At 43.3% G+C, this 26992-nt stretch overlaps 2 protein-coding genes across 3 annotated transcripts in view; one reads left to right on the top strand and one right to left on the bottom strand.

The window, feature by feature from the left end:
* MCF2L2 (MCF.2 cell line derived transforming sequence-like 2) overlaps nucleotides 1-26992 on the top strand; it is a 348809-nt gene that overhangs the window by 198154 nt on the left and 123663 nt on the right. The window lies entirely within an intron of this gene.
* B3GNT5 (UDP-GlcNAc:betaGal beta-1,3-N-acetylglucosaminyltransferase 5) lies at nucleotides 97-26543 on the bottom strand. Its single transcript, XM_069104787.1, has 3 exons — nucleotides 26352-26543; nucleotides 16268-16464; nucleotides 97-4308 (listed from the first exon to the last, which is right to left on the bottom strand). Exon 3 carries the CDS (start codon nucleotides 4023-4025, stop codon nucleotides 2886-2888), a length of 1140 nt encoding a protein of 379 aa, XP_068960888.1. The 5' UTR covers nucleotides 4026-4308; nucleotides 16268-16464; nucleotides 26352-26543; the 3' UTR covers nucleotides 97-2885.

Genomic DNA, 26992 nt, shown 5'->3' on the forward strand with positions numbered 1-26992 from the left:
ATGGTTGTTTGAACAGAAACACAGTAGATTGTGTAGTACATGCTTTTGGGGGCTAAACAAAGTTGACAATATAAATAAATCATGCTCAGACATGAATTTAGAACTATTTAGAACCTGATGCCAATTTTAAAATTATTTATTGGAAATGCTAGAAAGTTACCCAAAACAAAATAAAACAAAACAAAAAACCACACGCCTCAGTTCTCTTTTGCAGTATCAGAGCAAAGTTGGAAGAATATAAATATTTTACATTTTTGTATAAAATCGGCAATAAGGAAAAAAGATACAAAAACAACTAGAGGTAAAAACAAATTTCAGCAATAACACTGTGTGCAATCATCTCAAAACTGCTACTCAAGTGACCATCCAGGCTGATTTTTAAAATTTCAGTAATGACAAAATTCACACCATGACAGCCCTGCATTGGAGCACCAGCAGGTTTTATTTCCTTCCTTTTTAAAAGGTTGGAATCCTTTTGTCTGTAAATACTAAAGACTAAGAAAGTTTCTAGCAACTCCATTCTTCAAATGGAATGCCTTCATATTTCCTTTAAATTCAAACAAGTTTCATTTCTATTTTGAAGCAAGAATAATGATAATAAAAAACTATGAACAGTAAAGCACGAGAAAGTCCTTTTAAAGCAAATAAATAATTGTTTAACTAAACAGACTTGCTGTAATCAAAGCACAGACCTGCTGTAAACACAAAAGCATTTCAATGGTCAGGGAAACATTGATATTTTTAGCCAATGGCAAATTTAAATAGCTACCAGTTAGAGATAAATCTAGCACATATCTAAAAGTCAAAGGGATACCAATTTCAATCACCAACTAGTGGAAAGTGATTACAAAGTATAAACCTGTCTTTATTAAAAGTTACGTATTATTAGCAGTATTTAAAATGAAAAGAAAAACTTAAATCTAATGATATAAAAAATCCTACTGTAATTTAGATCTACCAGGAACTTATCTATAATTGTTATATGTTATTTCATTCAACATCGGCTTAAGTAAATTCAATTACTGCCTGAGCAATGTAAACAAACCTTACTTTAGGGAAGAGAAAAATAGCTGTTGGTAAACAGCTAAATTAAATACATAATGAGCCAGGTGTATAAAAGTTTACTTTTGCTTATTTCAGGCTACATACTATCGGTGTAATAGTTTAATAATTGAGATTAAGCCTTTTCTGTAGCCATATATGTTAAGACCACTTCAGAGTGGATCTATAATATAGTTTTCATTTTGAAGAATCACCATTTTGACCTGCATATAGTCCCTTTGCAACATATTACGCAGGAAAATTCATTCATGTTTAGTTTTATCCCTGCTATTTTAAAAATAGGCATTGAGGTACATTAGGCATATCTTGTTCTATTAGGATGTAATCATCATACCTTTACTCCTTTGAGTTAGTCTTACATTTGCTTTGGGTCCCAATTTTTGCCAATTTTCTATCAAAATAAGAGCCCATTTTGCTTTTTAGTCTGAAATTCTGAAAAAGTGAAGTCCACTATTAACAATAGTTTTGATGTAAGGAGGAAGATTTTAATGCTGGAGATTATGAGATTCAATTGAATCAAAATGTGCATCCAATCTGAAAGAGTATATAGCCAATACAGAATTTAGAATAATTTTGCACTGACAGATCTCTATTACCTCCTTAATTTTTTTTTCCTTTTAAGATTAATGTGTAGATGCTAAATAATTTAAATGTGTTACATGGGAAAAACAGAAGAAACTTTATATGTAGCTACTCTTCTGAAATTTTTCTACTAGTTTTCTTTGATAGCAATTTCATCCTTAAAACCCATCTGAAAAGAGCCCAAAGCTTTTTTTTTTTTCTGTGAAAGAATACCTGTTTCCTAAGCCAGAGTTTTTATACTCAATTTTGTTTTGAAAAAAACAATTTAGGGGTGGCTAGGTGGCACAGTGAATAGAGCATGGGCCCTGGAGTCAGGAGGACCTGAGTTCAAATAGGGCCTCAGATACTTAACACTTACTAGCCATGTGACCTTGGGCAAGTCACTTAACCCCAATTGCCCTGCCTTCCCCCTTCCAAAAAGGAAAAAAAAAAGAATTTAAGGTATCAATCCAAAATATGTCCATAAAATAAAATCTTACTAAAATTAGAATATACTCTAATTTCACCCCAGAAAAGGAAGGATTTCATGGGCAAGCAGGACATTTTTTGTGGTGTGTTTCTTCCTGTTCAAATTCAAACATGCTTAAAATTTGAAGAGCACAGATTAGAACAAAAAAAAATGCTTTCTCATAAAGCTTTAGGGGAAAAAAGTCAGTAGATTATAAACTAGTCTTAACACTATTTAGAGATTATTACTACATTGATGTGAAACAAAAATTATCTTGTTTCAATAACGTGTATTTTTCCTTCTAAATCTTTTTTAAAATGACAAGATCTATTAGGCCCTCATTGACAACTCCCCTATCACAAATATTTGCCAGGTTCATTTTCCTTTCCTGAAGTATTGTTATTTTAAGATGTGTTTCACTACTACACAGACATATCAGATTCCTTTAAAATGGTATTTTTCCAAATTAGAGTTAATATAATTCCAACACTTAAAAAAAAAAAACCAAAACCCCAACAACTCTCTGTACTTTAAAATACATGGGACATTAAGTGAAGACTTCATTTTTCTTTTTGTTTCACAAGTCTTAAATTCCTTAAGTTGGAATTTAAAACTTGAGGCTACAAAATAGAAGTTGTAGAGTGGATAAATTTCTTTTCAAATCAAAGAAACATTTTGATAGGCTTAGCTTTCAAAACATTTGTTCTCCATATTCATTTTGGAGTTGGATAAACATTGAAAGGTTTTCTTTCAGGTTTGGCTCAGTGCGGTTTAAGACAATATTCAAGTACTATTAGTAAAATGCTGCTCTGCAAGGATAGGTGTCCACATATTTAATTTTGCAAAGAAGCATTATTTTAACCAACCTACAGTATATCTGGCCAAAAAAGCCTTTAGAAATTGTTTTGACTTCAGAATTTGTCGCTGCCTCCCATAGGTCCTGAAGGTCTTGCACATGCCCATGAGATGTTATCATTTTTTCATAAATGCAGGGATGATAGGGAGCTTTTCCTTCTCCAGAAAAAAATACATGATGCTGTGGGACAATTTTCATTTTGTTGGCACACAGGCCCATGAACACGTCATCTATGTAAAGACTAGAATTGAGTGTTTGTGCCGCTTCGTGTACCTTGGCCGCTACGTCACTGGATATCACATAAGCCGCTCCAGCTGTGTAGTCCGGGTAAGAAGGCCAGTGGTACATTTCATAGGGGACATAATATTTGCTGTTCTTATCCCTGATGGGAGGAGAGCCTCTGTGGACTCGGCCTACCCAGAAATCCTGAACACCGGTTCGTTCTAAGCTTCGAAGGTACTCGATGAGATTTGGCATGTGGATAAAGATGTCATCGTCTGCCGACATGACGAATTTGGCGTGTGCACAGTACGTGTTTATCCATCTGAACTGCAAGAGCAGCTTCAGGGTGAGATTGTAGAAGGTATCAGTGAAGTCTTGCTGAATGAGATCGTTGTACTCCTGGTCCTCCCTGAAAAGCTGCGTCTGCAGCCTCTCCCGGTCTGCCTGCAGAGGCTGACTCGGGCTCCCTAAGGCAAAGAGCGTCTTGATGTTGGCGTGCAGCCGCCAGTGCGCGTATCGCTCGTTGCCCCACGTCCTCCTGATGGCATCCCGGCGGTGGCGGTTTTCCGGGGAAGTCTTCACGAGGAGCAGGAGCAGCACGTCCTGGTCTCTGCACTTGTCCTGGTGGTTGATCAAGTACTGGAAGCTGGCCATGCCGTCCAAGCTGTGCCTGAGCGACAGGCTGTCATTGACGAAGGCGTAGCTGTTGATGAGGTATCTGTAGGAGTAGGACTTCACGTGGCTCATGATGTGGTTATCGAGGGGTTCCCAGAAGAACATGAGGCTCAGCAGGAAGCAGGTGGCGAATAGCTGCACGAACTGCCACTTCTTCACTCTGCGGCCGCTCACGAACATGGTGATGTCGGTGTGTCCTGCTCCCGGCCCTGTACGGCTGGGGGCTCTGCTGCTAGAACATCGCGGCCGGCGCTCCGGGGAGCACGGGGCACAGGTCCATGCCCCCCCCCACTTCACCAGGGCTCCCCCACCCCCCCACGCTGGGACTGAAGAAGAGGAATGGAAGCCTCGGAGGAGGAGCCCGAGACCCCCTCCCTGCGGAGCCGCGCTGGCATCCTTCAGCCAGCCCTCGTCATGGCTTCACGCGCAATGCCCTGATCTTCTCGTGGATTTTACAGGACGCCTGTGGGGGCAAAGAGAAGTAGAGGAAAGGAGTGAATGGAAGGACCGCGGAACTGCTATCACCCCTTCCCCCCAAGAGTAAGGGGCAGAAGGGTGACGCCCCACCCCACGCGTGTCGCGTGGCCCATTATGGGTGTCCTCAAGTCCCTTGTTTAAATGGGGTGGTGCGAAGAGGGCCGCTCCCTGGAGGGTGAGGTGGGTGACCCTGGTGGGGTCACCCAGTCCTCCCCGAGGCCTCCGCAAGTGCCCAAAGCCGGGGCGGCCTCTCTTTACCTCCCTAGCTCTAACGGGTGCCACGGGGGTCCTGGCTCGAAGGGAAGGCTCCGGGGCCAGGGCCCTGCCCACTGGACCACCCGGGGAAGGTGACCCCGGGGGTTGAACCCTGGCCCCAGCCCCCGAAGGCCTGAGGGGCCGAGGGGAGCTCGAGACATGCTGCCGAGGGGTGTGGCCAGGGCGTGGCCGCGGGGGACGAAGGGCTTTGATTGGCGCAGAGGAGCCGCCACTCACCTCAAGCCCCGCCCACACCCAGCAGGCGTGGGCCCCTCCCTTATTCAAATCTACCCCCACCCCCCCACCGCAACTGTAAAATGAGGCTGAGGATCCAGGGAGAATATTTGTGATGCACTTGGTAGCACATAGCTGGCTCTTGAGGAATGCTAGTTTGGGGGTGGGGGGTTAGGGGGACCCCACCCTTCAACACCTTCAGGCCCAGGTGTAGGAAGAGTTCTGCCTTTCCCCCGCCCCTCCCCCAATCCTGAAGCCGGCCCCACCCCTTTCCTTACATGGATGCCCCTCCTTCAGCCCCCTGGTCCAGGCTCTTCCCCCCTCCTCAAAGGGACCCCCCTTCAGCTCCTGTCTGGGGGCCGGGGGAGAAGAGCCTGCTGGATTTGGCCTGATCCCTCTTCAGTGATGTCCCCAGGCCAATCAGCAGCTACTTGAGCCCCTCTTCTAAAGCAGCCCCCTCCCCCAGGGTACTTTCACAGACACTAGTGCCCCCCCCCTCCTGAGGGTCAAAAGCAGGTCCCTCCCCACCTTCCCCCCGCGTGCTCGGGTTTCCAGCCCTCTGCCAAGTGTCGTGGGGGGCGGGGCGGGCGGGCAGAGTCCAGCGCCTCCGCAGCTAGTTAGTACTAGTCAGAGCTACTTACTGCTAACTAGCAGCAGTGTTAGGTCGGGCCACGCGTAAGAGGGAGTGCGTGAGCCTTGGATCACGAAGGTGGGAATTAGGACTGGAAAGATCCCTGACAGGTCATTATCCCCCTCCCCCACTTGTGTTTGACGTGATGAAACTGGCACCCAGGAAGTTTCAATGGCATGCCCGAGATCACCCAGGCAGAGGGCAGCTCCCGGCTTCTGACGCCCGAGCTGCGGGGCGCTTTCTCCGCGTCCCAGACTCTCTCTCTAATCCTTAAGTTGCTCCGGCTTATTGTGTGTGTGTGCCAGTCTTCACTTGCTAGGGCGTGCCCCATTCTGGCCCGGCTCCTCCAGGAGGGCAGAGTCTGGCTCAGCCCGGACAAGGAGTCTCTCTCCCGTGGCTTCCCCTTCTTGACTGAATCACCCTCTATGCTGGCTCTCGTTAGTGGTAGTCATAGAGAAGGCCAAGAATGCAGAAGGGGGTGGGGGTGGGGGGAGGACACACAAATGCCAGCTCCCTCTGGGGCTTTGCTCTTGGATCTAGTCGGCAGAGAACATAGACTACACTGTGTCTGTCATTCTAGGCAGGGGCACACATACTCATTCCTCTTTAAATCTGCCAGGCAGTCCTGGCCTGGCACATGGATTCCTGACTTCATTGTGCTCTCTCCAATTTCTGCTTCACAGGGGCCCTCTCAGATAGCTCCCATGAGCTTTGATATCATGCCCAAAACCAGGAGGCACAAGGCAAAAGGATGGGGGGATTCTTACATTCTAACTAGCATATTCACCAGATGGAATTCCTATAAGAACCCTAGCTGAAAACATAGGCCATCTCTATTCTAATTATAACCACTGGTATTCGGTAGTGAGAGAGGCTGCCTTGCAAAAAAGAAGGGATCAGGGAAAAAATTAGCTGACCGTTTAGAAAGAGATGACTAGTCCAGTTCCATTCAGTAGACATTACTCAACAGGTAGGCTTTAAAACTATCCTATTACCTCCTGGGTAAACTGATTCAGAATGTTTTTAGGAGCTGTTTAATAATAGCTCTCTGCTATCCTGAAGTACTCAGGATAACATGCTAAGAGAGGGGCAATTGTGTGTGTGAAGATGCAGTCATCACAGAAAGAAATGACAGCTCTTAGAACTTTGGGAAACTTTGGAGAGAAAACTCCCACTCTGCTGAAGGCCACACCAACTTGGATCAACTATTGTTTATTTGAATTGTTACCAGATCATTGGTCCGATGAGAGAGGAAAGCTTTTGAAAGGTTCCCCTCTTCCTTTAGTCCAGAAATGAAGGAATACTGATCTCTAGACTCAAATATTTAGTTCCAACAGGAAAATCACCAAGCTTTGGAGTTTCTTCCTGCTACATAGAGAAAAGTGTGGGGTCCTACCTCCCTAGCAGGCACAGGGCCTGAAGGCCCAGCAAAGATTCACATTAGCAAAGTCCTTAGCACTTTCAGATTGTTTCAAAATAAGAAACAGATATGGTGTTGTCAATGGCAATGTCATTAAAGAGAAACGCAACTATGCCTGTTGCCTCAGCAACCCAATGGATCACTAGTTTTTTTTCTGTTTATATTGTAGGTGAAGGGCACTTCTTTGGGGTGTCTTCCTCTATTAGAATCCCATGAGCTCCCTGAGAACAGGGATGGTTTTTCCTTTGTGCTTTGAATAGAGTAGATAATTAATAAATATTCATTCAGTAACTAAACTGAAAAAATACTGGCAACACAGCTTCTGAGTTTTCTGAGAGAGTCCAAGTCAATTTTCATACTTAGAGTTTATGTCTATTTTTTTTAAAAAGGCTTTAACATCCAAAAGTTCTGGAGAATGAGGGGGTAGAAATATCCTGTCAGAGACAGAAAATGCTGGGTGCTTACACAAAGCATCATAACCTGGAATACAGTGCTCAGCAACTAACTGTCCACAACAATTTGCTGTTACAGGCTTCCTTTTGTGTAACTATAACATGGTCCAGTGACTCATCAACAAGCTGGAAACTCAGTTATGAGTTTTATTCCTGGTTTGGGCCAAAACGTAATTGCATGACCCTAGGAGAACTCTACCCTCTCCTGGTCATTTGGCTCTTTCATCTGGGGGTGGGGGCAGTGGGAGAAGGGGAATCATCAGCTTGTTTTATAGAGCAACTAAAAGAGAACAAAAGGATGGGATTTCAAAGCCCTTTGAAAAAATAAACAATGGAACACAGATTTAGGAGAGAGGAGGTAAAAACAATGGCCACTGGAAAGTTATGAATCTACCAAATCACTTAATCCCTCTCAGGGGTTTTCCGTCCTTTTCTGGTATACAGTAGGTGTTTAATGCATTCTAAAGTGAATTGTTCATTGCTAAATGAGAGGGGATTAATTTAATGATTTCTAAGTCTTGTTCCAACTGTAACATTCTTGGATTTAATGAATATGACTAACTTGAGTTTGTGTATTTGGTATATTTAAAAGAAAGAATACAGTATCATAGTAAACTATGCTTTTAAAATTTATTTTTATTTTCCATGAGGCATTGTAAACTGTCCTTTTCAAGCATTTCTTGGCTCTATCAAAATGTTTCTGTCGGTTTCTAGTCACTCTTACAAAACATTAATAACAATTGATTCTAAGAGAACTGGAGCTGTCCAAGGGTATCTCATAGATTCAGGAAAGGGGGAGGTGAGAGAAGAGTGAGAGATATAGGGCAGATGCCATCCTAAATTTGGGGGGAGAAAAAAAAAAAGCCTGACTATATTTCAAAATCCCTGCTGGCTTTAGATTCTAGGCTACATTTCCTCCCCAATCTTTTCCCACTGTCCCCTCCCTCACCCCAGATCATTCAAATCCAAGGTTCTCAAAACATTTTCCATAAATAGAAGTGTTTTTTTTTCTTTTACATGGGAATTCTTTATCAATCAACAAGCTTTTTTTTGGGGGGGGGGAGGATCAGTCGCTGAGCTAAGAACTGGGGATACCAAGAAAAGGCGAAGTTCTGTGTTTAGCATCAAGTGCCTAGAGAAAAGAACGTGTACATTTTAAAAATAAGGAGCACGTTTGCTTAAGACAGATGCAGATTCTATCTAACTTCCAATGCTAACAAAGATCTAGCCCTCTAATGCACTTTACAATTCCCAGATCTGCAGTTTAGGAATTTTAGATCAGTCAGCTTCTTTTAAGCAATCTAGATTCCTGTGAAACTAAGGGCATCATGGTGACTTTCAGCAGTCTTCCTTTCTGCTGCCCTAAACTCTTTTCTTTTAGTCAGTGGTTAAAGTCCAGGAGCAGAGACCACACCATTATTATTCCTCCTAATGTTCTGGTGCATTGTTGTCGTTGGGTGGTTTTAATTGTCTCCCTGACTCTCCTCGACCCCATTTAGGGTTTTCTTGGCAAAGATACTGAAGTGCTTTGCCATTTAAGTGTTTAATTAATCAATGCTTGCTGAATTGAATTGGGCAGACAAGAGGAACCCTGGCCTGCTAGATGGAGTAGTGGACAGTACTCAGGACTGGACCTGTCCCAGGGACATTAGAAGATATTCCGCAGCTCTGAGCTACCCTATATGTTCAGTTTTTTTTTCCAAATCAAATTTATCCTCACAAGTAACTCCAAAAAAGGATTTTGCTAAAATAAATATGTTTGCCTCAACTGCTAGACACACTCTTTCTAAAATTATTTTATTTTATGTTAATCACTCAACAAATTAAATGGCTACTATATTTGATGATTTGATGTACCATGCAAGGCTATGGGAATATGAGGACAAAGAAGGAAACAATTCCTATTGTCCAGGATCTTACATTCTAATGGAGGAGGAAAGTACATATGCAAAGATGGACAACACAAACATTAAGTGAATAAATACAAATATATACAAAGCAGTTAAATTCAATGTAGTTTAGGAGGTATCATACCAGCAATGGCAGGAATGGGGAAAGGGTAGTAGAATTAAGAACTGATTCGTGCAGAAGGTGTTTGAACCTTTTCTTAAAGAAAGGGAAGGATTCCATAAGATCGATGTGAGGAGGGAGGACATTCCAGGCATGGAAGAGAGCCAATGCAAAGGTATGGAGACAGGAGATAGAGCGATGAATGTCAAGAACAGGAAGTTAGACTGTAAACTGTAAGAGGAGGAGTTAAGTTCCATGAGGCTGGAAAGATAGGGGTCAGGTTGTGAATGGCTCTAAAAGTTAGAAGGATGAGTTTATTTTTTATCCTGGAGGCAATAGGAAGCCACTGGAGTTGCTCAAGTAGGGAAGGCACATGGTCAGATTTCCACTTAAGGAAAATTACTTTAGCAGCAGTGTCTAGGATGGATTAGGGCTGTGAGAGATTTGGGGCAGGAAGACCAATTGAGGGCCTGTGGAAAAAATTAAGTGAGGTGATGAGACTCTAAGGCAGTAGCCACATTACTGGAGAGAGGGGTTGGAACCATGAGATGATGGTGAAATGGCAAGGTCTAGCAACTGACTGGCTATGTGGGTGAAGAAGAGTGAAGAGGTGGGAATAATGCCCAAGTTATGAACCTGGGATCCTGAAAGAATGATGCTAATCACAACAGAACATTCTAAGAATCTGAAAAGATGAAAGGAAAAAGCCTCTATTTTCTTTGGAGGGCAATCTAACCCTAGGTCTCATTTTCTTTTTTTCTTTCTAATAAAAAAAAAAGGAGACTGGACCATTTGCCAGTTATATAGGGCATTGGTGAGGATGGCAGTGTTTTCAGCTAAATCCCTTGATATCAAGTCACAAGAGTCTGGTTAAGGTCAATCATACAAATAACAATTTGTGTCTTAAAGCAATTCATGACTACTATAAAAACATCAGCATGTTACCCAGGCTGAAGTCCTGTCTGTTAACTAGTTGAGTGACCTTTAAGAGAAACCATTTCGCAATTCTGAACCAATGTTTCCTCAACTACAAAAATGGAAAAAATCCCTGTCCCTCCTATCTCTCAGAGCTGTTGTCAGCACAGAACAGATACTCTGAATGTGCTTTGTAAACTCTTAAAGTGTCATATAGACACAAGGTAAAGGATGGGGGGGGGGCAGCTAGCTAGGTGGTGAAGTGACTAAAGCACTGATCCTGAAATCAGAAAGACTCATCTTTATGAGTTCAAATCCAGCCTCAGACACTTACTAGCTGTGTGATCCTGGGAAAGTCACTTCACCCTGTTTGTCTCAGTTTCCTCATCTGTAAAATTAGCTGAGAAGGAAATGGCAGACTACTCCAGTACCTTTGCCAAGAAAACCCTAAATGCTGTCACTAAAGAGTCAAACAGGACTAAAACTAAATAACAAAAGGATGGAGATCTAGGAGAACAAGTAATGGAACAAGAAGAAGAAAAATAAGGCAGAAACCACGGCAAGGGAAGGACTTATCCAAAAATATACCTGGCAGATTCAGTCTTCCTTCAATGAACTGTTCCAAACAAAGAGATTTAAAGAAAGCCTTTAAACCTGGCATGCAAAACTTAGGGTTTGCACATCAGGCACGCACTATTGGTCATCCACTGGGCTTTCCCCAATGCCTGTGTCAGCAGCTGGGTCACACCTTCCTCTGACATAAGCTCACATCCATCCAACAAGTTTGTCAGATTGTTGGGTGAATGAAAAAAGAGCCACCCCTAGGATCTCTGAAATATACATGGCTTGGGTGTCCATCCTGGGCTTGGAATTCATCCTGTATCTCCTCCTCAGAGTGCACACAGAGCAGAAGTTCAACAGATGTTTGACAAAGCCAAGTAAAATATTGGATCCATCAATAAATTAATACATCATCCGTGTCCTTAAGTACTTTTCCCAAAGGAAGTTGTTCAGTGCCTTGGAGTGTAAATGTGAATCTGTATTTAAAATATCCATGCATGTGAAAAGTTGCTTAAAGCCAGCATGTATGTCAAGTAAAGCCATGGATAAGAATGTAGTCTCTGGTTTTCTCCTGAAGGATATGATTTAAACACCTGTTCCTAAAGTGCTATTACCACTACCACCCCCTCCCCATACTCATATTTATATAGTACAGGGGTTCCTATCCTGGGATCCACGGATCTTTAGGGAATCCACAAATTTGTTTTTTTTTTTTAAGCAATTGGGGTTAAGTAACTTGCTCAAGGTTACACGGCCAGTTATTTCTAGGTGTGGTGCTAAGTATCTGAGCCCGGATTTGATCCCCAGATCATCCCGACACTGGAGCCAGTGCTCTTACTCGCTGTGCTACCTGGCTGCCCCAGGGATCCATAAATTTGGATGAAAAAAAATAACACCTTTAGTTTCACTTATCTTTAACTAAAAATTAGTTTCATTAACTTACTAAACCCTGCCTTCAGTTATGAATGGAGGCAACAAACTTCATTCTGAGAAGGAGTCCAGAGGTTTTACCAGACTGTTCAGGGGGTCTGTGACTCACAAAAAGGTGAAGAACCCCTGATTTCATGCTTTAAAATTCATAAAGTTTCTTCCTCAGGACAACCTAGTACCAATAATGAATGGTTCCATTTTACAGTTGAGGAAGCTGAGGAAAAGAGAGAGAACTTGCCCACCATCACCCAGCTTCTCTCTGAGTCGGGCTTAAGAGTCCCAAGCCTGGCATTCTTCCTGTGCTGCCACTTAACAAAAACAACTGAGCTTTCACCTACTTTTAGTTCATTGAGGAGAACTTGCATCCTCAGCAAATGGGAGCAATAGGAAATAAGGTGGGTGCTGGTTTACGGAGGCTCTTAAATGCCAAGTGAAGGAGGTTTATATTTTGTTCTCTAAACAACAGAGGGCTTTTTAAGATCTTTGAGCTAGATAGGAACATTCTATGCCACAGGGAAAGGCTTTTGGTAGTTGTGCAGAGGCTGGGTTAGAGACTGATGGCAATGAGACCAGTTAGGAGGCTATAATGGTAGTCCAGGCAAGAACCAATGAGGGCTTGAATGAAGGTGATGGTTTTGTGTGAATGAAAAGAGGGTGGTTATTGGAGATGCTGGGGAGGTTGAATTGGCAAGACTTAGGGATTAAATGGATAAGGGGGGCAAGGGGGAGGGAAAAGTTACCTGAGTGAAAGGGGGAAGTCTGGAGAAGAGATCTGGAAGAAGATAATGAGTCTATTCTAGACATGCTGAGTTTATGACATCCAGGAAAGAGAGGCAGGCCAGGCACTGTGCTAACTGCTTTATAGTTATTATTTGATAAGGGGGGAAGGGAGATCCAACAGGCAGCTGATATAGAGCAGTAGAATGCAGGGGATTAATTTGGGCTGGATCAGAGGTTTGAGAATGAGCAGCTGAGGGGTGACACTTGACCCTATGACAGTAGATGATGTCATCATGTCAGCAGATGAAGGGGAGAGGAAGGAGAAGAGAGAGGGCAGGAGGAGCATTGCTAGGAAAGCAGGAGCTGGGGAGCAAGATCCAGAGAAAGGCTGTGGTATCATGTGGCTTTTGAGTCTGAGGACTTACTGACTTTGGGCAAGTCATTTTACTGGGTCTGTTTCCTCCGCTGAAAAGCCTGCTAGCCAGTAATGAGTTAACTATTGAGGAGACAGATTATGGTATTAGACAAGATAAAATCTCAGAATGAAAAGTTGGCTCTAACAGTCTTTCTATATTTTCAGTTGAAGGGCTTTGAAGAGAATAGTCATCAGAATATTGAGGCAAGAGGAGAGAGATGTAAAGCATTTCTCAAGACCTTAGTGTGAGAGCTGGTTCTTTAAATCTTTTGAAAGCTTTTGTTTTATGTAATTGGCAATTAGGGAGTGAAAAGACCTATGATTTATTATATTTTGTGCTTTTTCTTCCTCTTAGTAGTAATCTGATCCATTCCCATGGCTGTAGTTATCCCTTCTATGTAAATGACTCTCAAATCTATTTATCCTTCCTCGATCTCATCTCTAACTGCCTTGCTGAACAAAGATTTCTATCTGGATGTCCTAATGGCCAGTACTATACTCTAGCTAGCATGTGGCAACTGGGCAGAGGCCTGGGGCTAAGCCTCACCTACCATTAAGCATCAGGGAAAGGTGGGTGCCCGAGGATCACACCTGTTTGTGGGAAAGAGACAGTGATAACAGAAGGAAGGAGACCTAGTCACCTACACTCTTAATTAGCACCTACTTGACAAGAACAGTGAATTAACTTCTACCAGAAGTTTCCCAAGGGTGAGCTCTTCTCCCCTCCCATATCCTTGCCCAGTTGTTTCTGTCTCTCCCCACTGCCCTTATCCCTTGGAAGACACCTTTTCTGCCCCTTCATTTAGGTAAGAAAAATCCTAGTTATAGCTCTGCCACCCGCACCTTAAAACTCAGCGTGTCCAAAACGGAGATCTTCATCTACTTTCTCCTAAAACCTGTTCCTCTTCCCAGCTTCCCCTATTTCAGGGATAACAGTCTAACCGGTTTCCCCATCCATCCTTCCTATAATGTCCAAATCATTTGTTTACAACATAGTTCTGACCATATCACTTCTGCTTAAAACCTTCAGCAGCAACCTTCAGCAAAACTTGCTTCCTAGAAATAAAGCTGAGTCCTCAGCATAAAAGTCCAGACATCCTAATGACTCCTCCTTTGATTTTATCCCCTGAAGGTATTCTTTCTCTCATCCCAAATTTTCCTAGCATACTGCTCTCCTCTTTTTTCTGCCACTATCCACCCTGAATTACACTTAGTCATGTCCATGTGGTATTATTCTCTCCAGTACAAAGTATTTCAGGGCAGACAGTCATTTTTTGTCTATAGATCTCCAGTGCCCAGTACTGTGCTTTGTATGCAGCTGGCACTTAACATTTTCTGAATTGAAAATGTGGCACTAGAATCCTTCCAGTCAAGAGCATCCTTCCCCACCTTCATCTTCATCCCCATCTCCAATGAGGCACCATGTTATGTAGACTCGACCTGCATAATCTCTGTAACATCTTTTTTTTATCTTCTCGCACTGCCACCAGCTTAATTCAGGCCCCTTACCTGAGACTTACCAACTGTCTTTTTTGTCTCTACTTGGTCTGATAGATTTTATTTTATTTTTTGAGATGAAAGCATGAGGGTAGCATCCCTGAAAAATCTAAAACACTTTAGCATTCTAGCCTGTTTGTGTGATGTTGTTTTTTTTTTAAATTTCCAGGGAAGGGGATTCTACAATGTTCTTCCATACTACTGCAGTATTTGACAAATAGGAGGGACTTCTGTTCACTAGAAGAATATTTACTGAATTAAAGGATAACCTAATTTCATTTACACCCATTTTCTTTAGCCTGCATATTAGGTTACCCTTCCTTATATAGCCCAACTGCTCCCATTTTACAAAAAGGTATTAAATGTTGCCAGGCTCTTACACCTTTGGGCCTAGTAAGCAAATAACATTGTACAAAAGCCACACCCCCTTCCAGGATGTGATGTACACAAGAACATTTTTGTTGTTGCTGTTTACTCTATACAAACACCCAGTTTCTCTGCCTCTGCCTGGAGAATTCTTCCTCCTCACCTCTACCTCTTTAGAATCCCTGGCTTCCTTCCAGACTCAGTTCAAGCCATGCAGGAGGCCTTTTCTGCCCCCAACAAAAGCTACTAGGAGACTTCCTATTAAGGCTACATTCAGCTATTCCGCCTACTTCATTCAGACATAAGCTCCTTGGGGGCAAGCTCTGATTTTGATTTTCCTTGTGCCTCCTACACTATAAGCATTTCATAAATGCCTACTGATCGATCAAAGAGGCTCTAAATTCTTCACTCTAGAACTTGAAGGATGATATTTAGGAAAGTCCTATCAGTAAGCATGAAGGGAAATACAACTTCCAATCTTACCTGTTCCATTTCTGTTTCTTGCCATATGTTGCTTCCTTGCCTCCCCTTTCCTACATTCCCTGGCCCCTAGTGAGTATACACATCTTTTCTGCTCAGGTTGTAGATTTAGGAGATCCTTTTCACCCACATTTACACATAGCCCGTTCCCCAATGCAGGATATGTTGGGATGCTGGAAGGCTGGGGCAGCAGGGGTTCCAGGGTAAGAACCCCTCACTAGTGGAGTGAGGCTCCAGAAGGTAGGGCAATTTGTGTAGGGTAAACAAAACCAAAAGTGTCCTTATTCACAACCCACCCCAGAGAGGCCAGTGGCCTTTATTCCTGGAGGTGTTGAATGCACTGAGATCCAGGGCTCCTCCAGCCATCACCCGCCTAGAAATCTACTCTGGGAGAAAACAAGTGGCTGAAGCCTTTCTATTAGCAGACTAGGGCACCCAGTGGAAGGCATAGCTCTGAGTCAGGCCATCAGTCCATTGGCTGCATTATAGAATGACAATGAGCTGGGCTCAGGACTGACTAGGAAAATTCTACAGCAATTTCAACTGTTTGGAGGCCTGCTAACAATGCCCCAATCCCATCTTCCCCCTGGTCTTTTAAAAACACATTCTCGTGGGGATGTTAACATGGCCACCGGTTAAAAAATGCAATCTTGATGTGACCCTAAGGGCGATGGAGAGCTGGAGGGCATGTGGCAGAAGGCTACAAGATCGGTTGCCAATGGCATTCAGCAAGAAAAAAAGTAGCTTTAAGAGGCCTCAGAAACACACAATACCAGAAAAGGATGCTAGGGGTCACTTGGTGAGAACAAGGGACAACAGATGGGCATGAACTGCTGGCCTGGCAGAAGAATAAACGAATTTTATTCCAACATCCCCTATTAGACTGGGACACTATGGTCTCCAAAGAACTGAAATAAAGGATCACCCCAAAGATGATGTAGAGATACCTGGAGAAGCTTGCAACACCTGAGTACCAACAAGGGATTAGGAGGGTGAAGAGGCAAAAGGAGAGCACTGGGGAACATGCAATCAGAAAAGCCCACCGGCTGGTCACAGTACCGTCTGTCTGTGCTTCTTCCCAGTCTTCCTTCAGATCTTGAAAATGGATCCCTCAACACCCTTGACATGGTGTCACCTCCAGCACAGACTCCCCTTGTGCACGCTTGATCTGGTCCAAGTTTTCTTTCTGGCCATTCCTACTTCTTTGTACAGCCCATCAGGGGCTAAGATGTTGGTGTCCAGATGGAGTAGTGCCACTGTCATTGAAGAAAACAGCCGTTATAGAGTGTCAACATATCTTTTCCAGTTGGGCTACAGCATGTTGTCAATAATGAATCAGGAAAATGCAGCATATAGAGAGATACATGCTAATACTGATGTACACATACACATACATATACATATACAGGCATATAGATATATTTGTGTGTGTCTATGTGCATGTATGTGTGAGCATGTCCATCCATTCATTCATTCATTTATTTATGAGCCAGGTGGTAAGGGTGATATGTTGCCGGTTCTGAAGTCAAGAAGACTTCTCCCTGAGTTCTAATCTGACCTCAGACACTTACTAGCTATGTGACCCTGGGAAAGTGACTTAACCCCATTTACCTCAGTTTCATCATCTGTCACATGAGCTGGAGAAGAAAATGGCAAACCATCCCAGTATCTCTGCCAAGGATCACATAAAAATAAAAGGGGGAGGGGTGGTAGTCATGGCAACAAAAATGAGAGTGAAGAGAGAGCCTGAGTGCCTGAGTGTCCTCCCTGGAAAGGATGGTCTCCTGAGAATCAGAGTAAGACCTACAGCCCAGGGGATGGGGCCCTGTGGAGGATTTCTGGGATGACACTGGCAAGAGTGTAAGGGCAGGAGAAGCTGTGGCCAGGCTGCAATCCGGACAGCTGGAGGGAATATTCTCATCAAGGAAATCCCAGAGCCCCAGAGAGCATGGCTGACCATCAAGTACTGAGATGGGTCCAGCTTTCCATTCCAAAGCAGTCCTATTGTTTTTAGCTTTACAATATGGGCATTTCCTCCATTCTGCCTAGGCATATTTTAGAGAAAATAGGACGCTACCCATCACATGTTCCAGGTATTTTTCACTTTCACTCTACTCTTTTCCCCATCCATTCCTTATTAAACTAAGCATCTGCAATAAAGACCAGAGTTAAATGTTAAGATCAAAAGAAATCAGGAATGATAAGCTAGAGATTTGCTGGTCTCAGGTTAACAGCTTAAAATGGGAAATCTCCATCCCATCTCTCCACTATGACCTTGCTTCCACTCAGGGTAGTGGTGAAGCTCTTCAGTGGGTTCCCACAATGAGGGAAGGAGCCCCAGAATCTTTCCAGTTTCTGAAGCTGTAACTGTTCACACTGACTCACCTTGGTTTTCTTGGGTTGCAGTATCTGTTTCTGGGATCATAGACTTTTCTGCTACTCTCACTGCCTTTTTTCTTCCCCCTTTTCTTTGCTCCAAATTCCACTTCCACACTTCATTAGTAGAAAAACTGCTTTCATGCATTTCTCTTAACTGTATAGTTAAGGGACTTCCCAAAAGGAGAGGAAGCTCTTTTCCCATGTGGTAGAAGATACCAGAAGAAATGGAGAAGGAAAGGAAGGAACAGAAAGCAGGTGGGGAACGGGGATTATACAGTATGTCTTAAGGGATAAGGGCATGCGTAGCAGCAATTTGGCAAACTGGGGGAGGGCAGAGAAAAAGAACCAACCTCTGAAATTGTTGCTGATGTTTTCGGGAAAAGTTTTTAAAATTACAGAACATGATGGGAGACAGAAAATGTTGGTCCAAAGTAGATTTCCTAATTCAGGTGCATAATAAAAAATGAATCAAGGATCTAATGTTTTATGCAGCACAGGCAAGGAAGAATTCATACATCATATGTAATTCATAAATAATGTCAAACTCCCTATCCATAATGTAACTGCATTTTTCATATCTGAGCTATCACAAAGGTAGGAAATACCATACAGAAATTTTTAGACAACTTGGGAACAAATATTCCACCTGAGAATGATAATGGGCAAATACTTTGCTGTAACAAAAATGTTTGCATTTTTTAAAAGTCATAGTTGTTTCAAAGGTCACTTAAGCCAGGAGGTTTTTTCCCCCCAAGTATGTTCCATGAAATTCTTGGTTTCTAAATCTGTGGTTCTACAGGGTATTTCACAAGTGGTATTGGGCTTAATAGGGAATTGGCTATCCATAGCTGTTTTGAGTTTGCTTTAGTACAGATATTATTTATAAATCTACTTCCTCTCTCTTCTGCTAACTCAACTCAGTAGCAGCACCTTTGTTTCCAAATACAACTGGGAAACAAAGTAAGTTTCTCTCTAGACAGAGAAAAGTGATTTATGTTTGTTACACTGTACCCTGGATGAGGGACGTCAAAAGAGGGGAAAATGATATTCCTAGTCTTAAAATCTTCATTCCCTAGTCTTACTGTAATACTTCAAGGACCAGTGGTTCCCTCCTGGTGAGTGGCAGATATATAACCCTATCACAATTTAGGTAGGATTTTTGAGATTTGCTATAACTGAAAAGTGTTATCACCTCACAGACAACCTAGTTCTAAGTCCCTGGGCATTTGGTTAGACTGGCCTTCTTCTGGACCCAGAAGAACTCCCCAAAATGCCTTTCCACCTTAGGATAACCTTCTAGAGTTCTTCTGGGAAAGCCAATCCCCTTCCTTCCTCCTGCCCCAAACCTTCACCCTAACAAGGACAGGCATCAGGAGAGGCTTTCTCAGCAGCCATCCGTCCTACTCCATTCACTTTAATAGACCTTATTTCCTGTGGAATGTCAATTACACAGATTTGTATATATTTGGTCACACACACACACCCCCATCCCTGAAGATATTATCACTTGATCAAGGTTTTACTTTAAATTTAAGCCACCGTTAGCACATGGACACACACTTTGTCTCAGTCTACACCATAAAGCTGAAAAAGGGTAGGGCCTTTTTCTAGGCCGAATCTAATTGACTTTTTTCTGGTGGACTCTGGATGCCCTCCCCCAAGTATAAGGACATACAAAATTCCTTTAGGTCCTTACTAACTAAATAAACCTGGCCCTGAGCCTACCACATATACTGAAGTAGGAATCATTCCATTAGATACTTAGCCTGAAAGAACAATCAAAGAATTAGGGTGGTGCCTTGTAGACTATCCCAAAAGTGATCTTAATCTGGTAGTTTATTGTGGAAATGCCTGCTAATTGTATCTAGGGATGTTAGCATACCAGAATGGTGTTTGTGGCTTTGGCAAAGTCATGAACTGTTTGTTTCCATTCTGGTTCCAAAGGGTAATTTTTCAGACCTGCCAATTCCAATCTAAGTCTGGTGAACTTAATACATTCACATTTGTTGGGATTGGGGTGGGGGTGTGATGCTTCCCTATTCAGGACTGACTCAGTGGATGGTGGCTTCTGAGATGACATCCCAAAATGGATTTTTCTTCTTTCTCTCTAACTTTTTGTGTATTTCACATGTACAGCATAGATAAATTAACAATACACGGTGCTCTTTGCATTTGATGAACTGGTGCCAGGAAGTTCTACCACAAAATTCAGCTTCAGTTTATTTGACCTTCTGTAAATCAGTCGAGTCAGCTCAACAATTTTATAGCCAGAAACATTAATGAAATATTCTTTTTCCTTTACTTCATTATATACATACAGGTGAGGTGCGAACTTAAGCACACACATACACATACTTTCTCTCTCTCTCTCTCTCTCTCTCTCTCTCTCTCTCTCTCTCTACCCCCCCCATTAAGATTTTTTCCCCTTCCATTACCATATCAGTTTTAATCATATTAGTAGTATTCAGAGCCTAAAAACCATTACCCCAATTTGCTGATCTCAGATGGATAGTCTTTCACAAATGACTTTGTGACAAAACAGAACAAGAGATCCATCTGACAAGCATTTCAGCAGAATTTTAATCAAGTTGAAATAAGCCGTGTTGTTGCCTAAACAATCAAGTTGAACTAGGCCTTGAGAGCTACAGACCTTTGGGCTGATTTTACCTCAATGGCTAAAATCTGTGAGTTGTAGGAGACTAGGGAAAACTATGGAAGATGCAAAGCCTTCACATTGATAAACATGAATAAGGAGCAGAGGAAGAAACAAGCAAGTTCCTTAGGCCTGGCAAGTGGAAACCTCCTGCAACTAACTAGCTTTCCTAGAGGATGTTTTTCCCCCTAAGAAAAGTTGGATCTGGTGTCAAAAGTCCACTCCACAGAATGTAGGGATTTTTATGTTCTTGTGCTAAATGCTGGAAACAGGAGATCTGGTTTGTCAGACCTCCTATCCAGAGTAGTTATGGAATTTTAGCACATCATTAATCTAGCTAGCCTTGGTAATCTAGAAACATAAAAGGACTGGCTGAATTCAGTGCTAAAATTTTCTCATAGCACTTTCTTTAAAAATCTGTACTACTACCTAGTGTGTTTTTCCATTTTAGAATGAATGCATTTATAGGCTACACATGTCACTCGGTCCTTTTCCTTTCCCCCAAGTGATTTTTTTGCACACTAGGCTAACTGGAAACTGATTTGCTAAATTACTGAAAGTTCAAATCTTACCCAAGTATCACAGTTTGTTTTCATGTGAGGCTTGTATCAAATATTCCTTAGTAAATGGTAGAGGTTCTTAACATTACGACTATAAACTTGTTTTGTTTATATCTACATATTTATGTCTATTCAAAACTATTTCGATATAATTGATTTCCTTTGTTAATTACATGTACTTTATCTTATGCATTTAAAAACATGACTGAGAAGAGATCTATAAGCTTCCCCAGACTGCCAAAGGGGCAACATGACAAAAAATGGTTAAAAACTCTTGAAATACAGAGATCTAACTTTAGGTTCTAGATTGAATTCAAAGAGCCTGAGGTTCTAGGTTGAGTCAAGGATGGCAGAGGTGCAGTGTCCCGGGAATATAAGGGGCCAGCAAGATTGTACAATTGAATCTGGTCACTTTACAGATGGAAAAATTGAGGGACAGCAGAATAAAAGCCTGGTTTCCTGCTTCCCAACCCGTTGCTCTTGATGTCAGGCTTACCATAATCTCTGCATTTTGTCTTCATGAATCAGTGCACACAGCTTTCTTTCCTCCTGCCTCCCAGGATGACAGTGCATTTGACAAGATGTTATCTCATTTTTTCCTTGAAAACTCAAGAAGGTTATGACAAACACATCAGGCTATCTGATATAAAGGACTAAGGTCCTTTCCAACTAGAAAATTTTGTGGGTTGCCACGTATTTGTCAAAACATGAATTTGTCAACAAAAATGAGACCACATCTCATCCACACAATAACCCTGAGAGGCTTTGCCCTGCTTTATGGAAACCTCAGCCAAAGCCCAAAAAATTGTGATGGATTCGGCATCTGGTACACAAGGCATCAGACTGGGCCACAGGAAACCCCACCTTTAGTTCTACTTTCCCATCTGTAAAATGTCAGGGTTAGATGCCAGGATCTCAAAGGTCCCTCTTCAGTTCTGAAATGTTTCCGCCCCATCTACCCTATCTATCTATCTACTGCTTTCAGAGTTGCTGTGTGATAATAAGACATGGAATGCAACATTCCATGGACTTCCCACAAAGGGCTAAGAAGAGAAGGGCAGAGTGGGTAGAACAGGTTATAACACCCAACCAATGAGAGGCTGCACAGACGTCGTCAAGGAAAGTAGGACAGTAAGAAGAGATGGGCTAGAGAGTACTTGTGATGGCAGGAGAATGCAAGGGAGGCCCCTAGTGCACTGGGTGGTTCCCTTATGGTGAACTCATGGGAAGGCATGGAGGGACTAGAGGCATACAAGATGGGCTGGAATGGATGAATTATTATCCGAGTCTAGCTGGGTACTGGGTGTGACAAACACAAGGTATAAAGATAGAGTATGTGCATTTTCTTCTTTTTGAAAGGCAATGGGCTGCTAGTTTTCTAATGGAATTTTGTCAGTCTCTCTCTACTATGTTTAATTATATAGTTATTTATTCCCCAGAAGGGGCCCGAATTCTATTCTGACAACCGGCTGTTAGGATTGTGTTCAAGGTGATAGCAGCCTGTTTTTAAAAAGTCACTCATTTCCTAACCCATGAACTACTGTAGTAGAAGGCTTATATATTTGTACTTTAGAAAGTCAATCATTATTACTCTGTTAAAATAGCACAACTTGAATTATTACTATAAAATAGTTCTAGCTATTACCTTTTTAACAAAACTTTCATAACAGAGTATCATAATTTTTATTTATTTGGGTGATTTTAGGTTGAAAATACAGCCTCTGTATAGTCTTTTTCTGGATAAGGAACTTAATTTACCACTATAGGCAGCAATATAATAAAAATGACAGCAAAAATAAAATGAGTAGGAAATAAATAGAGTAAGGCAACTCTATTTGGAATCCTAATTCCAGAAGCTTAGTTATACAGATTTCACTTGTAAAATCCCATCATTTATTGGTCACTGATGTCCTTAAGCCTCTGAGTTCATAATTTGCTTTGGGTAACAAATATTTTCAGTTTTATACTGTTCAATTTAGAAGAAAGAAAGAAAGAAAGAAAGAAAGAAAGAAAGAAAGAAAGAAAGAAAGAAAGAAAGAAAGAAAGAAAGAAAGAAAGAAAGAAAGAAAGAAAGAAAGAAAGAAAGAAAGAAAGAAAGGAAGAAAGGAAGAAAGGAGAAAGAAAAAAGAGAGACAGAAAGAGAGAAAGGAAGAAAGAATGGAAGGAAGGAAGGAAGAAAGAAGGAGAAAGAAAGAAAAGAAGGGAGGGAGGGAGAGAGAAAGAAGTCAATTATTTTTACTTTAAGCCCCTGAAACTTTAATGAATGAAAAACATGTGAATATTTCTCACTAGGCTTATAACTATTAACCTTGGTCAGACTAAAAATAACCTATTATAGTTTACATTTGTGCAAAATATTTTTTCAAGTGCTTCCATGCATATAATATCTTTAGTACTTCTGTGTATAAACAAGGAACCCTAAGCATAGATAGGTCGTCTGACTATGCAGCCAATCATCTTTTCTCCAGGTCATGAGTTCTTATCTGGGGTACACAGACACCCAAAGTGGGTAGTGGTAAATAGATTTCTGGGGGTCCATGAATTCTAATTTAATCTAATCTAAGCATTTTATTTTATGCACTTAAAAACATTATGAGGACTCCATAAAGTTTCACCAGACTGCTGAAGGAGTATGACACAAAAACTGAAGAACCTCTGCTCTGAGCAATGCAATAGACGATCGCTGTATTTAGAGTCAGGGGAAGTGGGTTAGAATCCTGTCTCTGCTACAGCAGGCAAGTACTGTTTACCCATCAGGGCCTCGGTTTCCTCATCTGTAAAATGAGGAGATTGAAATGAATGATATCTAAGATCTATGCTGTTTATTAGCCCCATGAAGGACTGGTCTGTACTTGGAATTTACACACTAAATAACCACAATCCCTTGTGTGGGTTGAAGGAACACAATCAAGGGCTGTAAATGTCAGTAATTCAGAATGCTACCCCATCTGTCAGAAGGGAAAAGGGAGAGGAGCACTAAGAAGATACTCCCCAGAAGGTTATGAATCCAGTCGTTAACTTTGGAAGGTGTTTTAACACACTTTTTTCATTGATCTGCAGAACCATTCTGGATGGAAACAAGGGAGATGAGGCAAAAGAAATGGAAGACTTAGACATCCCAGTTACCCTCATGGTGACCAAGAGCACATATGCATTTTTAAAAAAGATGTTTGCATTGACAAGTACAATTGTCCCAGAGGGGTTGACCTACTTCTTTTAATTCCAGAGAGTTAGGGCCTTTTCAAAAACTGATGCTTCAATTATGGCAGATATATTTAGAGAGATAATGAAAAAAATTTCTTCAAGGAATACATCTGAGTGCATTGCCACTTCTGGCCCAGATGCAACAAAACTGGGCCCTTTTCAACTTTGTGCTAATGCAACATTAGAATGGACAAGATTATTGTAGGGAAATATTTCACCTTAAAATTTTTTGGATGTTTTTAAATGGTTGATTTAAAGGGCTCCCTCTTTTTTTTCTTGTGACGAAAGGCTAACAAGATGAAAACTGGTCACATATTTTCTCCCTGAAAACTGTCCTTTAGTGGTTGATTGTACTCATCCTCTCTGTAGAGCCGTGATCAAATAGTGTTCAGGGATACTGTTTCAGCAGAGTACTTTTCCTCACCCTTTTCTAAGATACCACTCCCATCACATTACCTCACAAGTAAATGAGTACTTCTCAAACACAGGGACTCTCAATTCTTAAACCCAAAGGCTGACGCTAATGCATCACCTGGACAAAGTCCGAAGAAACAATTAAGAAACTTCTGCAGCAGGATATAAGAATATTTGATCAGGACTGAGGAGAGAACACCACCATGGCAGGGTTTTCTCACTGAGGTTTCTGTTTTGCATCATCCTGGTTCGGATACCAGACTTTTCATATCAGTACCTGAGAGATTGGGGGGGGGGGGGCGGAGAAAGTGGGGTGTGGGAACACCTTCCCTATCTCCTTATTGAGAATTTGTATACCAATTCTTTCTTAAAAACTAGACACACAGAAACCAGATGGTTTGGGACCCTGGAGCCCAAGAATAGTGGGGTCAGAACAGGAGGCTTGCATCCTTCTTATTGTACCACCACCCCCCATCCCTCCACCCCCAAATGTTGTTGGGATTCCCAAGGCCAAGCTTTGGACTCGAACCTGCAGGGGCTGCCCAGGCCTGAGGAGGCCAGGGTAGGGCCAGGACAATCGCCGGCGGCCCAGCCTCGCCCCGGGTCCCCGGGTCCACCAACTCTGGGTTGGCGGTGGGGTGGAGGTCACCTGGAAGGCGCTGCCACAGGCAGGTCGCAGATGCCCAGTGCCGAACCAGAAGGAGGAAACAAAAGGAGGCTGAGCAGGTTTGGGGGAAGGGGCAGAGAGGCGACCCTGGCCGCCCGGGCTCTGCGGGGGGAAGGCAGGGACGCCGTGCCTGTGACCGCTGCCTCCGTCCTCCCCCCGATCCCCCAAACGTCCACATTTTGAGCCTTAAACCCCTCCAGTCCCCAGGTCAGGTCCTCCCAGGGGCTCATCCCTACTAGCTCTAACCCCTACAAGCCACCCTACTCGGCCGGCAGCCACCCTCCCAGCCCCGCCCAGTCTACTAGGACCTCAACCGCGTGGGGGCAAGTTCACTACTTTTGGCCCAAGTCCCAAGCAGCCGTCCGGCCCCTATCTCTACTGGGAAAGTAGAGATGGGCAAAAAAGGCCGAGGGGCGAGCCGGCAAGGGCCAGGGGAGCTCCAGAGACAAGGGGTGTGAGCTGGAGAGGGGGGAGGGGGCGAGTGGGCGGGAGAGGGGGGAAGGGAGACTGAGCAGGAGAGAGCGGGATGAAAGCAGTAGGAGACCCAGAGTGAGCCGTACAGAGAGGGGTGAAAGGGGGAGTGCGCTAGGGGTGGGGGAGAAGAGTGAGTTGGAGAGGACGGGAGTGGGCTGGAGAGAGGGCGAACCAGTGGTGGGGAGGGAAGGTATGGGAGTTCGCGGTGTGAGTATGGGGGGGGGGGGAAATGGCAAACGCAGCGGGGACTTAGTAAATATGTGCTTCTGTTTTCGACTGAAACCTCCCCAACTCCAGATATCCCGCGTCCTTTCCACCACCACCCCCCCTTTTCTGGGACGGTGAGTGTGCTTTGCCCGAAGACAAGGAAAAGCACACCAGGTTAGGGGGGGGGAGATGATCAGAAAAGGGGAGAGAGTAATTTCTGTCCCGAGGAATTCGCCTCCCCAGGTGAGTGAGCCAAGGTGCACTGGTGGGGCACCGACCGCCTCCTAAGCTCCCGGGGCCGGTCGCAGGCTCCTGTCCAGTAAATTTCCCTGGGGAGCAGTTGGGGCTGGGCAGGGGTGAGGCAGCGGCCTCATGGAGAGGACCCGAGACCTGAGCGGTGAGCGAGCGGACAAAGGACTTTCCCGCGGCTACAGTCCCGGGTTGGACTCCTTCCCCCACCGAGCCCGAGGCTATTTCCAACCCCAGCGAACCTAAGAAAGCCAAAGCAGCCCCAGGCTCCGTCAGCGCCAGAACCCTTCCAGAAGCAAGGAGGAAAAGTTTTCACCCTTCCTCAAATAAACTCACCCAGTGCAGCCGCGGCTGTTCACACTACCCAATGCGGAGATCGGTTTCCTCTCTCCTCGACAGTCCCTGCAAAGCGAAGAGCCTCTAAGAAGAAAAAAAAAAACTTCCACGTTTTAAGCCTTCGGCGGAGGCTCTAGGTTTTCCTCAGTCACTGCCCGGCTGTTTTCCCTCCCCCTGCAGGACAAGCCGATTAGAATCAGTTGAAAAGAAGATCATCCAATCAGAGTCTGGCTCCTCCGGACGGGGAGGAGAGAAAGCGGGCAGTGATCTTTAAAACTTCTCCCAGCCCCTGGGAGCCCCGGAGTTCTGGGCACTCTCTGTTAGCTAGTGTGAACGTCTAGCTAGAAGCCCCCATGACCAAGTGGTGGGTCAGACGGGTCTATCCAGGTGATTCACCCCAAACCCTTTGAGGGTGTCCGTATGGTTGTGGACGGAATACGGAAACGTTTCCCCAGACCTGTTCGGTCCTTTTCATCTTTATTATTTGGACCAAAAGGAGTCAGAAAAAATTTAAGTGTCCAGCTATTTAGGGAGCTTGCCTCCCTTATTAAAAAGTACTGAAGTTCACATACTTGGACAATGTCAAAAGACCATAGCTTTATACTAACCACAATGCAGGAGATGCTCCCCCCTCCTCCCTC

The sequence above is a fragment of the Petaurus breviceps genome, unplaced genomic scaffold (assembly GCF_028583685.1).
Source record: "Petaurus breviceps papuanus isolate PSGF00001 unplaced genomic scaffold, PetGlider_PUasm1.0 688, whole genome shotgun sequence".
NCBI classification, from domain to species: Eukaryota; Metazoa; Chordata; class Mammalia; order Diprotodontia; family Petauridae; genus Petaurus; species Petaurus breviceps.

What these genes read in the sequence shown, in the direction of transcription:
- B3GNT5 (XM_069104787.1), bottom strand. Translation starts at nt 4,025, where the DNA reads ATGTTCGTGAGCGGCCGCAGAGTGAAGAAGTGGCAGTTCGTGCAGCTA.